This window comes from Aptenodytes patagonicus, chromosome 7 (assembly GCF_965638725.1).
Source record: "Aptenodytes patagonicus chromosome 7, bAptPat1.pri.cur, whole genome shotgun sequence".
Lineage (NCBI taxonomy): Eukaryota > Metazoa > Chordata > Aves > Sphenisciformes > Spheniscidae > Aptenodytes > Aptenodytes patagonicus.
Genome location: NC_134955.1, coordinates 10,536,394 through 10,552,732, shown reverse-complemented (window position 1 = coordinate 10,552,732; position 16,339 = coordinate 10,536,394). Strand labels below are relative to the sequence as shown.

The window sequence follows — 16,339 nt, the reverse complement described above, 5'->3', positions numbered from 1 at the left end:
CAGTGTAGAAGTTCATTTAGAGTTATGAAATGAAACTGTAACTAAATACATTCTCTCATAGCTCACCGAGTCAGTCAGTTGTTACTGCAGCAGTTAATTTTTAATGCTGAAATTACTACCTGCTTTGTGATATGTCATGTGGCCACTAGCAATACTAAAATATTTAACAAGAAGAATTGAAACTATACAGAAAATTGTTTTATATGAACTCTTCATGATACACCCCAGGTATTTTTGTTCTGTTTTTAAGGCTACAGAATTTACAATCATAAAGCATGTAAAACACTCCAGACATTCGCTTCAAGGCAAAAATTTTTAATACAGTTCTTAAGTAGTTAAAAGTCTATGATTAATGATGCTTTATACCATTTTAGCTTTGTCAAAAGATTTGTGCAGTTACCACAACTATTAAATCCTCATTCTATGATACATAGTAATAACCTTTATAAATTCAGCGCTTTGTCAAACCTATTTCATCTATCTCAAAGCAGTGACAGCACAGTTACTGTGCCCAGTTATACTGTAAACTCAAGAACCTGCTAAGTTCACAGATCCCAGACCACAGAAACACAAAAAGGAGCCTTTTCAAAAAGCACACCTTTAGTTCCACAAATGGTGTGCCTCTTCCTTAGAGGATTGTAGAGGATAAGCACAAAATCCAACTCCACCAAATCACTGAAACACCGAATCACGACCAATGGTTCCATAAAAAAGGAATAAAGCAGATGCTTTCAAAAGAGGAAGTAAGCAAGGTAGTATCGGGTGTGAAACATGATGTCTAAAGTTTTCACACTCTAGGCATACCTAAATTTTCCCACATCTTTGGCATTCACACCTATAGCAGACAGATCAAAAAACATAACAGTTACAATTGTTAAAAAAAAAAAGTCTTGAACAAACCACAAACCACAACTTGGTGATATTTCATGTCTGATAAATTCCATAGTTTGGCACTATGGAATTGAAGGAAGGTAAGACTCTAGTGAGCCCAGCTATAGCACCTATAATCATCACAGAAGCTTCCTGACTGATCAGTAATAAGCCAGTGTGCCTCAAAGCTGACCAAAAGGCTAAACTCCACAGTCTTATTTATTTAAACACTAGGTGTAGTTCAGCACACTAAGTGTACCAAAGCTGCAAAGCTACTTGAATTACAAGGCCAAGGGGCAATTTTCTGCAGAAGTTATTTTTCCCATTCTAGTACAATTGAGCTCTAGTTTCTAGATGATACTCCAATGCAAAGAAACAGTACAAAGAAGGTTCAGTCACTTTCTGTCCTCTAACCTGCAATCCCAAATATTGCTGTGCGGCACAAATAGAACTAGCGGGGATAGCCATACTCTGCCTCAGAGAGCTTTCGGGCCTGCATTAGGTTATGATGATTGCAAACGCAGAAGGAACACATAAGAAAATAATTGGGACTTCTATTCCATACTTCTGCTTAACCCAAAATGCTAGCTGTTAAATGCTGTTGTTTGATACTATCCAGCAGGAACTAGTCTTGAGCCATCTTTCTGACTCCCCTTTCTGTGGTTTCCATAAAAGCCAGTATAGAGCAGTAGCAAAACACAAATTCAAATTATTTCCGTAAGGCACATTGTTTGTATTCTTGATTAAGGATGGCAGCTGCAATGATTTTTAATACAGTTTTCAAGCACGCATTTAAGCGAAGAAGAATCATAAAATTACACTCTCTTCTTGAAAGGAGCACGCTTATCTGCTTTAAAAATAAATGTCAGATTACTTTTTGTATCTTTAGTTTCTAATGTATTCCTAGTCAGGATAAGCTCCGAGTATTTTGGACCTCACCTATTCCTGTATAATGTTAGAACAAAGCAGTTGCTTTATTCTCTAAAACCAGTGGCTTATTCAGTACATGCTAGAGCAGCCTCCAGCTTCAAAGGAAGGTGCATGGACCCCAAATATAAACAGATGTGGAATTAATCGTCCACAAAAGAAAATCCCCCTCCAATCCGACCTATAATAGCTCTAAAAAAAAAGCTCAAAAACATCAGTTCACCATCCACTCCGAAGTTTGTTACAATTCAACTATTGCTACCGATATCAAACATTGTTTTATTTAACATTTCAGTTGAATACAACAATTAAAATATATTCCAAATCTCTGTACTGAATTATTAGCCTACACTTTAAAGAGAATGCTTAGAAGAGACACTTTGTAGCAAATTCCACTTGACAGCATCTGGCATTTTCTGTGTAATGATGTTTTACCTGATAGTTACCAGTTGCAACAATTGGGGACCCATATCTCAGGGGTGCCTATGTGAACTCATGGGGTGCTTGCTCACCAGCGCATGGGTTAGCAGACCGTAGGGAGCTCCACGGGTACACACAAAAGATAAAGCACCCACATGTCCATTAGGAGATGTGTGCAAATCGGAGAACCCACATCCACAGAAGAGGCTGTTTGTGCTTGTAACCAACGCCAGCTGTGAGAGAGGAAATGTGTGTAACTGTGAGCGTGTATGTGTGCATGTTTGTGATTTTAACTTTTTTGGAATTAGTTATAGAACTGCATTTAGAAATTTTTAGGTGTTCCTTAACATTTCTTAAGCATCTAGTATTCTGGTTTATCTGTTGTATTGCTGATGTTGATCCTAAATATACAGTTCACTGATTTCTAGTTAATGATGTCTTTAATAAATCAGCAAACTGCTTCAGTCTTGATGTGTTTAAACCATGGGAACTGAGCAGGGTTTTTTTTATGACACTCCAACATTTCATAGACTAATGATTACCAAACTTCGTTTGAGGGTTCCAATGTGAATGGATTCATTGAGCTACAGAGTTCTCATTCTCTATAGCTTACTACCTTGACTATCCTTTTTCATATATCAAGTATCATGTTTCACAGCTCTGGGCTGGAATTAAGGAATTTTCAGTATGGGACATAACTATGAAATACATATTCCATTTCACTGAACTAAGCTGAATTTTGTCAGATTTCTTCTCAATTTCCAAGTGAAACTGCTGCTTGTCAGTGGAGAAAGCTCTTCCAAATTTGAAGTCCATGGAAGTTGTGTGCATGCTTACATATTATTTGCATTTTTTAAAAATACAGAAAAGGTCTACAAATACATAGATTGCTATCCGTTTTCAAATAACAGTCACAGCAACTAGGCACTACCCTCCCTGTGCATGTCTTTAGAAGTGCAGAATTCGTCAATACAGAACAGTGCAAAATATTTTAAAAACAGTGATCTCAACATACTGCACTAGACATACTCTATACCACCAATTTCCCTGTTCTGTTGGTTCTGAATCCAGACTGCCCAATTGCTTTATCAAATGAATACTACTCTTGATGCACTAGACAAGGCTTTTAGGACATCAGTAAACTGCAACTCCAAGAGGGAACTGTGGCTTCTGTTTTGGCTGGTTTCCCATGAAAAAGAAGATACACACATATATAGATTAATACGAGGAGTCAAAACATCAAGTGTTACCTACCTTGCAGAGCTGAAAAGCTAGCTTAATATTTCTGCAACAGAGGGGCCAAAAGCCAGACCACCAGATTCAAACTCTTCAACTTGGTGGTTCAAGGCCAACTTTACTGTGAACAACTACTGAAAATGTGTCTTTTATGCATTAAAAATATCATAGAATCATTAAGGTTGGAAGAGACCTCGAAGATCATCGAGTCCAACCGTCAACCCAACACCACCAGGCCCACTAAACCATGTCCCTAAGCGCCTCATCTACACGTCTTTTAAATACTTCCAGGAATGGGGACTCAACCACTTCCCTGGGCAGCCTGTTCCAATGCTTAACCACTCTTCCAGTAAAGAAATTTTTCCTCATGTCCAATCTAAACCTCCCCTGGCACAACTTGAGGCCATTTCCTCTCGTCCTATCACTAGTTACTTGGGAGAAGAGACTGACATCCACCTCACTACAACCTCCTTTCAGGTAGTTGTAGAGAGCGATGAGGTCTCCCCTCAGCCTCCTCTTCTCCAGGCTAAACAACCCCAGTTCCCTCAGCCGCTCCTCATAAGACTTGTTCTCCAGACCCTTCACCAGCTTCGCTGCCCTTCTCTGGACACATTCCAGCACCCCAATGTCCTTCTTGTAGTGAGGGGCCCAAAACTGAACACAGTATTCGAGGTGCGGCCTCACCAGTGCCGAGTACAGGGGCACGAACACTTCCCTACTCCTGCTGGCCACACTATTTCTGATACAGGCCAGGATGCCATTGGCCTTCTTGGCCACCTGGGCACATTGCTGGCTCATGTTCAGCCGGCTGTCAACCAGCACCCCCAGGTCCTTTTCTGCTGGGCAGCTTTCCAGCCACTCTTCCCCAAGCCTGTAGCATTGCAAATATCTTTTAGCTATTGCAAAGCTTTGAAAAAGCGTTAAAATTTCTGCTAAGGCAGGAATTCAGGAAGAGCTAGCCTGAGGATATGGACTCAAAAATGTAATACTGTAAATCCAAATTAAACATTTCCTCCACCTTTTGCTTTCAAAACTGGTACCAAATTCTCATTCCTGTCTCTCATATGGTCCCAAACAGCCAGCCATAGACCTGTGCTCTGTGGAGAATGCCAACAAACCAGCAGTTGACAAGTTCAAACAAAAGCAGCTACCTTTCCAAGAACATTAGGTTACAATAGGCACAAGGCAGCTATAGCAGATGATAAACACTGAACCAGAAGCTACAGACACATTTACATAAAAGTAACACACATTGACAAAGCCAGAAGAAAATCCATTCATCTAGAAAACTTTTCTGAAGTTGAGAAAGTGATAGGTAGCTTTTACTCATTAGGAAACCACCATTCACTTGCAGTGACAGACTTGGTGAAGAGGAGTGTTCTGGCAGGACCTGCTGTTTCTCTTCCTTTACATCCAATGGGTCTCTTCTAAGGTCTGTCTGAAGATCTGCTCCTCACCTCGTAAACCTCAGTCTTTCCCAATATAGTCAAATGTTTATTCCCCATCTATCCCAATATGAATGTCTCGCATTCAGAAGCTAGAGCTCTCCTGCATTTACCGCCACTGCCAGGTGTACAAGATACTTTGGAGATTGATAATATCAATAGTTAAGGTAAAGGAAATGTAGCAAGGAAAAGGATAGGAGAATCATCCAATTTGTATTTGTCCCTTCAACAGACAATGCCACCATATTCCAAATTGGCAGTTTAAAAATGAAAAGTTTTAGAACTAGTTATAAACTTGTTTGTTATCTCCAGCAAAAGACCAACAAAACCAAACCAACCAAACCCACAGAAAAGGTAACTTTTTTGATAGTTCATTTTTACTATCTTTTGTCTCACCAAGGACAAAATAAGGTCTTTTACCAACTTCTTATACTCCTATATCTGCATTGCTCTAGTAATCAGCACATGAAGTGGTAATATCCTCAGCTTTCTATGATTGCTTACCATCCCCTGCAGTTCTCTAAGTATGCAGATTTCAGTTATTACAAAAATAATTGAAGTATCAAAATACTTGAACCAATGTTGTTTGCAAACAAAATGGAAAAGCTATAAATAATTACTCACCAGATTCTCTTCAAACCACTCCCGTATACACACTGCTGTGGCCCCCGGAATTTGATTTCGCAACGCTTCTTTCTCTTGAGGATCCTCTAGCATTTCCAATGCCATCTTTAGATCTTCCAGGAGATGCAAAATTTGAAATGTGCCCAAGTATACTGATGGAGCAGGCGATACAATATCATAACCACCATTAGCATACTCCGTAGCTGACTTTGTACCTAAAACAAGTAAAACCAGGAGAGACAATACTGTTATATAATTCTTTTGTAAGTGACAAACTAACTGACAAATATCAGTATTTCAGGCTTAGAAATACTTGAGTTAGTCTCTAGATAAATAACGAACACTGGAGAATTAAATGTAAGAGGTATGTACAAGCATATTAAAAAAAAATTTTGAACTAGAAAACATTTGCAATGTCTGTTGAATTACAAACACCAAAACCTTACCACAAATCACCTGTAATTTTCCATGGTTACCATGAGATGTCACTAACTTCTCAGCTACATAGAAGTCCCCACACAGAGCAGTGTTAAGCAACGTAAGAAAGATTGATGCAGTCCTTTGTCAAGAAACTTAGATGAAAATAGATCGTGTTACCAGAACTAGAAAAATATGTGACCTTGAGCAGGTTTAAAACCCTCCTACAGAGAACAAAACCCAAAAAGTTAGCAATAAAAATGGCTAACGAAACTTCCCTAGCTCTCTAAATTACAAAAAGCTCTCGAAGTTACAACACCTCCCTCCTGCCAGCCCTCCAGCACCAGTATTATTTTCTCAAGAACAATAAGGACAGCAACAAACATATCTCACTTGATGGAAGAATTATAAATAATACAAATTCTAATATCTCCAAATCTTTTCGTCTTAATACCCTGTGTTTCAATGAGATGCACACTAAACGAGCTATCTTTTCTCAGTCCTGAATTTCAGACCTTGATTTCATTCAATATCCCTTTGTTTCTTTAAGAACTAGTCAGATGGAAAACTTCTATTTGCTCTACTTTTTACAGTTTTTATTTACAATTCGTTGCTTCACGTACATAATAGATTGTACTCATGTTATGTCTTCATTCCTGTTCTCTCTGGCATAAGCAATCACATTTTCCCTCTATTTGACTTCATGGGAGATTTTGTTTTTAGGCTTTTGATCATTCATATTGTACTCTCAATCCTTTCATTTTGTACCATACTTTACAGGTGTATGTGGGATCCACATAGCATATAGTAATCCTTAGAAGACTGTATCATTGATCTACACAAGGGGATTATAATAACCGCCATACTATTTTTCGTTTTACTCCTCTGTTCAACAGCATTTACACCTTAGTTATGAAAGGAACAGAAATCTTCACTGGGCCTTTGAAAACTATTTGCTAAGTTTTTTTCCTGAGCAGATGTATCTAATTTGAAACCCAGATGTGTAAGTAATTCAAGTTTTCTTCTTGAATGCACGCTACTTTGCATTAATCAATGTTAGTTTGCCTGCTATGGTTATTTATCTACCATGATTCGGACATTACAAACTATGTTTGAACCCAATGGTTCATTTTACATATAGCCAGACATGTAACTAATACCTAAGTACAACTCATGAATATGCTGACAGCCTAGGTCCTAGTATGCTGAAATGCCTTCTGCACCTAGATTAGCTTTTAACCAAAATGCTAACTGATCATTTAATCCTAATATTGTTTCCCATCTCAATCAGTTTTTAATCCAAGACAATATTTTGTCTCTCATTTTGTGAACGCTTAACTTTACTCAAAGCTTTTGGGAAAATTCTAAATAGTATTACCCAGGTTTTCTTCAACCACTGCTTTAATGACACAGAGAATTCTGTCAGATCAATTATCTTTGCAAAAAATTGTGTGGTTTGAATTCTACAGTACGATGTAAATTTTTTTTGTTTGACTGTTTTAAACAATGCAAAACCATCCCTCGAAATTTCTAAAGTTTTGCAAGGCTCAGTAGTAGGGATTTAAATTTTTTTAAAGCAACAGTCTTCTTTTAATTACTGGAGTCATGTAGTCTTAACCTCTTTTCAAATTCAGAATATTCCCTGTTTGGTCCTGTTGACTTCCGATGCTTATGAGTTTATTTTCATACCTCAAGTGTGAGATCTCATCTTAATTTCTGGCTAAGACCATGTCCAAGATAAAGTTTCTTCAATATCCGGTGCTACAAAGACTACTACACAAGACAACTTCGCCTCATAAATCAACCTTGTCTTCTTGAATTATTTCCTTTTGAGGAGAGGATCAACTAACTGTTTTTCTGGATTTGAGTATTCTAACCACTGAAAGATATTTTCTTGTATATTTCTATACTCTCAGCTACTTATGCCAGCTTAGTGGTTTCTGTTTGTGTACTTCCTAACGCAGATTAATATTAAACTCTAGCAACTAAAAATAGCAGATTTCCAAATTGTGTAAGAGCCATTTGGATCATATAACCTCTTAAATCTTTTCATTCAGCCAGAGTGGCTCACTACTTACTTTCCAAAAGAGATACGCACACAAACTGAAATCTGGCACTGTCGTCTTAAGTAGCATTGATGCCACCTTTAAAAGTGTGGCTTCCTTGGTTATTGTGACATTAGTCGTAATCGAAGGTGAGTCTTGAGGACAGTCCTGTCCTGTGTAGGGACATTTGGAAGGTGGTAATGTATTTTTACTGGGAAAGAACATCAGCTTGACATCTAGTGATTGAGACAAAGTCGATTTAAGAATTTTTAGCGTTTTCTTACTGTTCCCTTTCCTGCCTCAAGTTTTCCTCCATTTAAGTTTGCATGAAATAAGAAATAAATAAAAAAAGCCACAAAGAAATATTTTTCTATTCATTGCTAACAAAAAGAGAGGCAACAAATGAAAATCGTCAAAGACGTCCTTACGGCAAACTCACGTTCCCTGAACTACCTAACACCACACAAAAGCTGGTATATTTTATGACTTACCCCATACTTATGACTGGGAGTTCATTTTGAGCATAAATAGTACAGGATTTTAAACTGCAGAAGACAATAAAGATACTTCAAAATTTTCTTAGCTAATAATAGTAAACAGACAGCACAGTATTTGTTTGCTTACATGAATAAAGATGTAATGATCTTACAAGTGAACTGTCTGGAAATTCTTACATGCACTAGTTCCATTAAACCTTGAAAGGAAAAACATCTCTGATTAATACCAACTTAAGTTAAATGAAGGAAGTAGAGATTGAAAGGTTTGATTTCAATCATAATTTTAAATCTTTCAACTGAGGTTATTATCCGTGAAAGAAATTATTAAAAAAAAAATAATCAGTATTATTCAAGATTTGTATTTAGACTTCAAAAAGCAGGCACTGGTGAGAGAAGAATGTACCTATGTCCGATACCATCAGAAAGACAAACAAACAAACAAAACCCCAAACCATACATGTACCCTTATCATGCTGAGAATACAGGGCATAATTCTGAGATGTGCTGAAGATTCCAGCTCTCAGTAATCAAAATTCCACTAGTTTCAAGTCACTGGGATCACAAATATTAAGCAAGGACTTAAAAGTGCTTTGCTTTGCTGGATAGGGGCCAGAGTACTCAACAAAAGTCACAAAGCCCTCCCATGAGTAACTCTCTTTGTCTGGAACAGGAGTTACCCACAGATCTCAGTGCATCACGAGAAGAATATGACCCTTCACACCTCTCCATCAAATAATACACGCATACACTCCTCCTTTGTGAAATTATTTTTAAACTGGTTTGCTATGGGTTGCTCCTGTAGTACCTTCTATTCTCCTGGCTGAAATGGAAAATGAAGAATTCCTCTGAAAACAACAACTAATGCATTTTATACTAGGTAAAGAAATGCAGAAATGCAGAGTTCAACTCAGCATTTTCATTCAGAAAGCTGCCTGTTTTACTGTTTAAATTCAATTGAATCACAGGCTTGCTTCTCTTATTTGCTTTCCATGTAGTTTCATATTAAGTAGGACATATATTGCTCGTCAGAAGGACAAGAACACACCCTGAAAAACAGAAGTAAAAGTGCGTAGGAGTAAATAATTATATTTCTTTGCATTAGTTTAAACCTTTACGTCATCATGCTGCAAAGCACATTAAGTTTTAGCACCAGACAGTAAGAATTTGGATCTCCTTGCAGATAGATGGGGGGGGGTGGGGGAGGGGGAAAGAGATGCCACAGTGCAAACAGAACACTATGTGTTACCAGTATACTCTACCATTAACAGCAATTAATTTGTGTGTAGCTTTATTATAGGTAGCTGAAGTGGGGAAGAACGTGGTTCAAGCACAAGAATTTTATAGGTACTCAGGAAAAATGAATGCAGTTTTGAACTCTTGCAAAAAGACTCATTTTGCACAGCCTTCAGCAAGTCACAGTCTTCCTGTGCCTCGTTTTTTCCAGGGGTAAACAGGACACAGGGGAATCTTTTGTCATTATGTTTATATAATACTCAACACCATGGTTTCCTAGTGTACTACTGGAACACAATTAATCATCATTAATGTCCACCTTAGAGGAGTAGGAAAGAAAGGGGAAAAAAAAAAGTATTGGAACTAAGACATTCCAAGCAGCTCAATTCTGGCTTCCACATACAGACAGTAGATGAAGGAGGTTAAACGTTGCTGCACAGTATGTATGGTAGAAAGAATAACAAAAGCAATAAAAAAAAAGAAAACAACTTTTAAGTTACACATTTCCTACACCCTGACCATGCAAGCACATTTTTAGTTCAAAGTTCCTTGCAATTAGCTGAATGGCTTCAAAGAAACGTTCCTTTTGGGCAAATACATAACCTATTCAGAAAACAGCACTACTGGTGGCTTGCAAAAAAGTTACTAAGCAGAAATAAAGAAAGAAGCAGAGAGCCTTGCCAGTTTGAAAATCCACTCTCCTCAGCTTATATTATATACACTCATCCATCACCCAACTTTCACCACTCTTAGCAGTAGATACTGTTTCTGATCTCTCACTTTTCCTTGCATCTTAACTTCTGATCCCCTGCATTCATCCTTATTATCTCAGTCTTTCTGCTCTAAAACTGGCTGAGTTTTAGAAAAAAATTCCTGGTAATATACAAGTCAACCATCAGTGGTTAAAAAGAGATTTTCCTAAAACTGCTGACTCCTTTAGTCCAAAAAACAGCAAAAAACAACAAAAGCCCCACAACAAAACCCAAAAGCTACTTCTACGCTGGGGTAAGGATGACTTCCTATAAAGCTGAAATACTCAAGGGTAACAGTTTTGATATCTGACCAACAGTGGTTAGAATAAAGTTATAAACATACATTTTTCTCTGGCCATTCAGTCAATCATTAGATTGCTAGAGATTTTTTTTTTACCTGAGTTTTTACTCAATGAGCATATAGGTCGTCCAAGTTCTTCCTCTCTCCTTCAAGACTACAAGGTGTAATTTTCTTTGAAGCACAAGTCTCTCTTTCTCATGAAGATAGCCTTGAAAACGTGAATTTATGTAAACTAGTAGTAAGATCTGGATGGGACATAATTCAGCCTCCTCGTTCCTAAGCCTTCTGTCAAAGGAGTGATGAGGTAGCTCACACAATCCTTTCTTCTAATACGGTAATGCAAAATACATCACAAATGGTGTGTTTTGAATCATAGCTCATATTAGCATCTCCTCAAATCTCTGTTTTTAGATCTTTAACTACAGGGAACAGTAACTGTTAAACTGGATTAGCAGGAAGCCCTAGGAAAAAATTTCCAAGCCTCGAATCATTAATGACCACATTCAGATGCAAGTTTCATGCAGCTCGGATGATTTTAAACTGAACTTTATTTACAACCACACGTGGAATCCTGGAGACAATTTTCAAGAGCTGTCTATAATTTCTTATGCAAATTATCTATGTAATTACTCAACCTTTTTCCTTTTACATGCCTATAGACTCTAAGCTGTGATGTGCAGCACATTAGGTACCATATACACAACTACAACAAAAAGATCTTTCCTATCCAGAAACACAAGCTAAGCAGCCTTACAGCTGGTGAAAAAAGGAAGATGGATTATGCAGCTATGATGGAGATTTGAGGCCGAGTCTCCATCGCAGAGGAAAAACAGGATCAACACGTTTTATTAAACAAAAACAAATACATGCACCAATTTTCTCTTTTTTATTTGTATTTACACACACAAAAAGGAAGTGTATTTAGGGCCAGAGAAACCAGTAGCCTAATTAAAACAGTGTTGTGAGACAACAAATACATCATCTTAGTACAAAATCCATAATTGATTGTTGTAAGCAGTAGTAAGCTACTGCTAACATGAATACTGTTTCATGAAAAAAACTATCTCTGAAAGCATAGGGAAAATAAGAGCATTCAGTTTGTGATGAAATAAAGGCATCTTGTTTTATAAAAATTACACTATTTTGATTTTTAAAAAGACTCTTTCAAGTCAATTTCATTGCCTCCAAGTAGGAAGTTGAGAAGCTATGATCTTGAATTTAAAGAAATCCCATGTTTGATAAAACTTGTTTAAACTTCAATCTTAGAAACCTGTTCACTAGCCTGTTAAACAACTGAGTGACTCATGTACTGAAAAACAGATCACATCATATAAACCACAAAAGAACCTTTGTGTCTCAGATTTTCAGTCCTATGGGGTTATGGTCATCATGGTTTAACTGCCTTTCTTTGCTACATATTATATCTGCAGCTATTTGCATTTCTATTTCTTTTCCATCCTTTTTCAAAACTTAATACAAATACCTATGATATATGGATTTTGTTTTGCATAAACACAATGCAGTGCTGCATTTTTGGTAAGTTGATGTTGGTGTCTAGGTCATGACTATTTTTGTTGTTTTATACTGACAAAACTGTTTATCTATAGTCAGAGATAAAGAATTTAAAGTAGCATATTTCAATTGCAAAGATTTCTCCATTTTGAATTAGTTTTAAGTCTTATTTTCAAGAAAACTTCTAATTTTGCTGTTTTGCTGGAAAGGCAGGAACACATGCAAGGGAAGTCAAAGACCAACTTGATCAGTAAATCGCTGTTTGACTTGGACCTTCAAAGGACAATTTTGTCTTATACAAAACAATTTTAAACATCTATTTTTATAAAAGATCATTAAGTGTTTATAGGAAACAAATTCTCAGTGCTTTCAGCTCCATAAGATTCTGCAGTACTGTCCTGTTTACAAGGGGAATCCACCAGTACTACAAACAAGATTCAGAGAGTCTTCACTCTAGATCTTGTGCTCAGACCCCCACTGTCTGTGAGAAAATATACTTAGGATAGTGAGAGTATGGGAAGCATGTTTTGGGACAGTAGCCCAAATAGCTATAACAAACGACCTCTTGCAAGGTTAAGCACTCAAAATTGAGGAAATTCCAAACTTCAGGTTGCTCTGGCAACCCTGGGTTAGGAAGGAGCAGACAATGCTGCACATGCACAATCAACATGCAAGTTGCCATGATTTTCACATGCTTTTAAAACACAGATCAAAACTGCACCTGAACAGTGCAAGGTCTTAACTTGAAGGCTACAGCATGTGTAAAGCCCCTACAAAATATAGTATCAAATGGCTGTAAAGGTTATTCAAGTGTGCACACAGTTTCTGAGGCCACATCTTAGATGTTAACAAACCTAAAGGAAAGACCATTAATTTTTCACATCAGCTATCTGAGGATTAAATAATTAGAAAGACAGTGAACTGCTATATTTTTAAAGTTTTAAAAGATTTTAAATTGTTACAGATCTGTTATTGTTGACAATATCTAAGGAATTAACTAGTTAGCTTTTCTGAAGTTGAGTATCTGAAGCTAAATATCAGCACCTAACAAGCTATCAGAAGTGTTAGAAAAGAAAGATAAATGCGGAACTACAAATTATAAACCCTAAATATTTTGTTAAGTTTTTATATTTTCCCCTTTAATATCCAGGATGGTTAAAGGTCACCATTTTTATCTTTTTTTCCCCTCACAATATTCTTGATGCATAATTTTCTGGAACTGTTATGACAGGAAGTTATATATTTCTCTATCAAAGACCTGATTTCAAGTAATTTATTATTTAGTTTCCTTCTTCATATCTCTATTGCTATAAGATCTATGCATAAATATGCTCTAGCTAAAGGTTTCAAAAAGCCACTATAGTATCTTGTATAGTACAACTTCACAAATGCTCACCTTAATTAATGCATAGCAGTAACAAGATAAAGAACAAGTGCTGTAGATATATTATTTCTTTTGTTCAAAAAAAAGCCTAAATTATTGATGGAAAAAGAACAGAAAATAAAAAGGAAACAGACTAATCATAAGTGAAGCACAGCCTATTAACATAATTACAATTTATTTAGAAAATACTAGAAAACCACTGCAGCTGTTGCTGTTCAATTACTCTGATCTATAACGAAAGAAATTGCTCATTATTTAAATTATTCTGTTTCTCTCATCATTATTTCAACTATAGTCTGTGTCAGTTCAGTGCTCTAAAATGAAATTTTACAAAGATCTCTGTATACAATTATAAAAAAGTTATATACCTTTGCTATAGAAACTAAATTTTGAATTTGAAAATACTGTGAACGCTGAATAGGACATAAGTGATAAAAATATAAAGCCATCTGGAAGTCTACAAATTGAAAAGAAAAAATAGAAGCTATTCTCTAGTCGTTCTACACAATCACAAGAGGCTTGTACTGCCCATCAGCTGCATGTCACCCAGCGTGTATTTCAAATAAGACCCACCCCACCCCCCAAAAAAACACACCACAAAAAATAGGATTAAGTGCTCTCTGTCTGGTCTGGACAATTTCAATCCCTTATGAAGCAGAACAGAGTTGTCTATCTACTTCACTTAAAGTGCTGTGAGACTTGTCCTTACATTCTGAATGAATCCTGTGATGACGTATATGACTATTCATGGGTAAAGGATGAGGTCACTAGGAAATACTTTGATTTCCTATTATTTATGTAGGAACTTAGTGAAAACCTTACTCCACAAAACCTAAAATTCATCTAAAGGGGTTCAAATGAGAGTGTTAGTATTTTTTGTCTACTCCTGCATTCTTAATCCAAGTTCTAATCACTTAACCAGAGGTGACTTAGTAATCTAACACATCCAGGAACACAGCGTAGCTCTGGAACTTGAACTCTATTGTTTTCATAGTAAAATTATGATGGGACAGAACAATAAAAGAAAAAAAGAAGAAAAAAAAACCCACAAAAAACCCCACAAACAGGTCCTCCTTCAAATTCTGGCAAGTAGATCCCACGAGGAAAATATATTAAACTGGAATTAAAATCTTGTTCATCTCTTCAGTATAATTTCCTCTAAAGTCCCCTTTTTCAGCACGGGTGTGGGAAGTGGTTGGGTTTGTAGCACACAGCCAAAGCAATGAACTGAACAGAAGCGTTCTGCCACCTCAAGAGAAGGGAATTTAAACATGCATACTTCTTGGACAACTTCTTGACAAACTTTTTAATTATTTATATTTTTTGATCTTTCAGTACTAATACTGAAATATCAGTACACACCCATGTGATAACACATTTAACTTTCTCATTATTTTTCAGTAAGCAATAATTGCAGGAGCTCTGGTTAAAAGGAAACTCAATAATTACACTGATTACTTGGTGCATTTGAAGAGACCGGAGCTGCAGCAGACTATAATATTGTGACAGGAGTTTTTAGATCTTCCAATTATGGTCAGAATTCACAAAAGAAAATAATGGATTTCCAGATTGTTGGCAGAGATAAGCAGTTTGATATAAAAATTATTTTAATTCATTAGGATATATTGCAAAGAAAAAAAAATCAAAATCTATAGTCCTATAAAGAATTTTAATAAATGGGTACAAGCTGAATAAAAGGGAAAGTAATGACTTGGTCAAACCTCAGAGGGAAGCAATGCCAAAGTCATGCACCTCAAATAAAGAATGTATAGACAGATCTGACATATGGGTGCTTTCTTTAGAGAAAGCCTCTGTTTGGAGTGCAAGTCATTCTAGCTAATGGATAAGTAATGTTCACTGACAATCACATTAGCCCTTTTTGCTATTTTAGTCAAATAAGGCTAATCATTTAGCATGCCTAATTTATATAGCTATGAGGGTGGGTTATCAGTACAGATGTACTGAAGCATAGAAGACTTGGGAACACTGACCTATCTGTCAAATTTGATCAAGCCCAATGAAATTCAATTTGTTAATCTTGCTTCACAATCCTACCCTCATGCACTCTAAACACTAATACATTTTGAATTGCAGCGAGATGCACAATCTACAGTGAGACTTTTTATTTGGATTAATCAGAATCATGTATGAGCTATGTTAACAGTTGGAGTAAGAGACCTGACTTTTAAAATTAGAAGGCTAAAAGTAGGACTGCAAATCTGTAAATGTTTGTAATATGTATTTGCATGCCCAGTTCTTACCTTAAAGGACAAGACCACAATCTAATATTTTAATAACAACTACAATTAATAAAAGAAATCAAGACTGTTTTCGCATTAAACAGAGAGAATGCTGGTTTTGCATGTGTATATATAAACATGTACTCAAGCTTCAAAAATTAACCAATGCAAATTACACATCTCTGGACTTCTCACTTCTCTAAAATAGCGATTAATGCTCATTTTGTGCCTAAAGCAAAGGTTTCTGAGGCCAAGAGAAGAGCATAGCTCTCCTAATACCCACTCAGGCCTCATTCCAAAGGAAACATCTTTTTTATCAGCTACATAAGTTTCCAACAGTCATGAAGTTTAGCCTTAGTCTTTGAATCCAATGCTACCTAGAGATACACGGAATCTGGATACGGTGAACTGAAATAGCACAAGCTCTGAACAGTTG

The 16,339-nt window shown here is 36.5% G+C and overlaps 2 protein-coding genes across 17 annotated transcripts in view; one reads left to right on the top strand and one right to left on the bottom strand.

The window, feature by feature from the left end:
- Positions 1-16,339, bottom strand: part of PPFIBP2 (PPFIB scaffold protein 2) — a 110,041-nt gene that overhangs the window by 70,533 nt on the left and 23,169 nt on the right. For 15 of the 16 annotated variants that reach the window (XM_076343920.1, XM_076343906.1, XM_076343914.1 and 12 more), the window contains exon 3: positions 5,523-5,737. In XM_076343920.1, the coding sequence (XP_076200035.1) occupies positions 5,523-5,737 (215 nt within the window). Of the gene's footprint in view, positions 1-5,522; positions 5,738-10,863; positions 10,942-16,339 lie in introns of those variants that run through there. The other variant, XM_076343917.1, reaches the window with a different exon arrangement.
- The window catches only part of CYB5R2 (cytochrome b5 reductase 2), a 117,694-nt gene that overhangs the window by 86,259 nt on the left and 15,096 nt on the right, over positions 1-16,339 (top strand). The gene's annotated exons all lie outside the window — the stretch shown is intronic.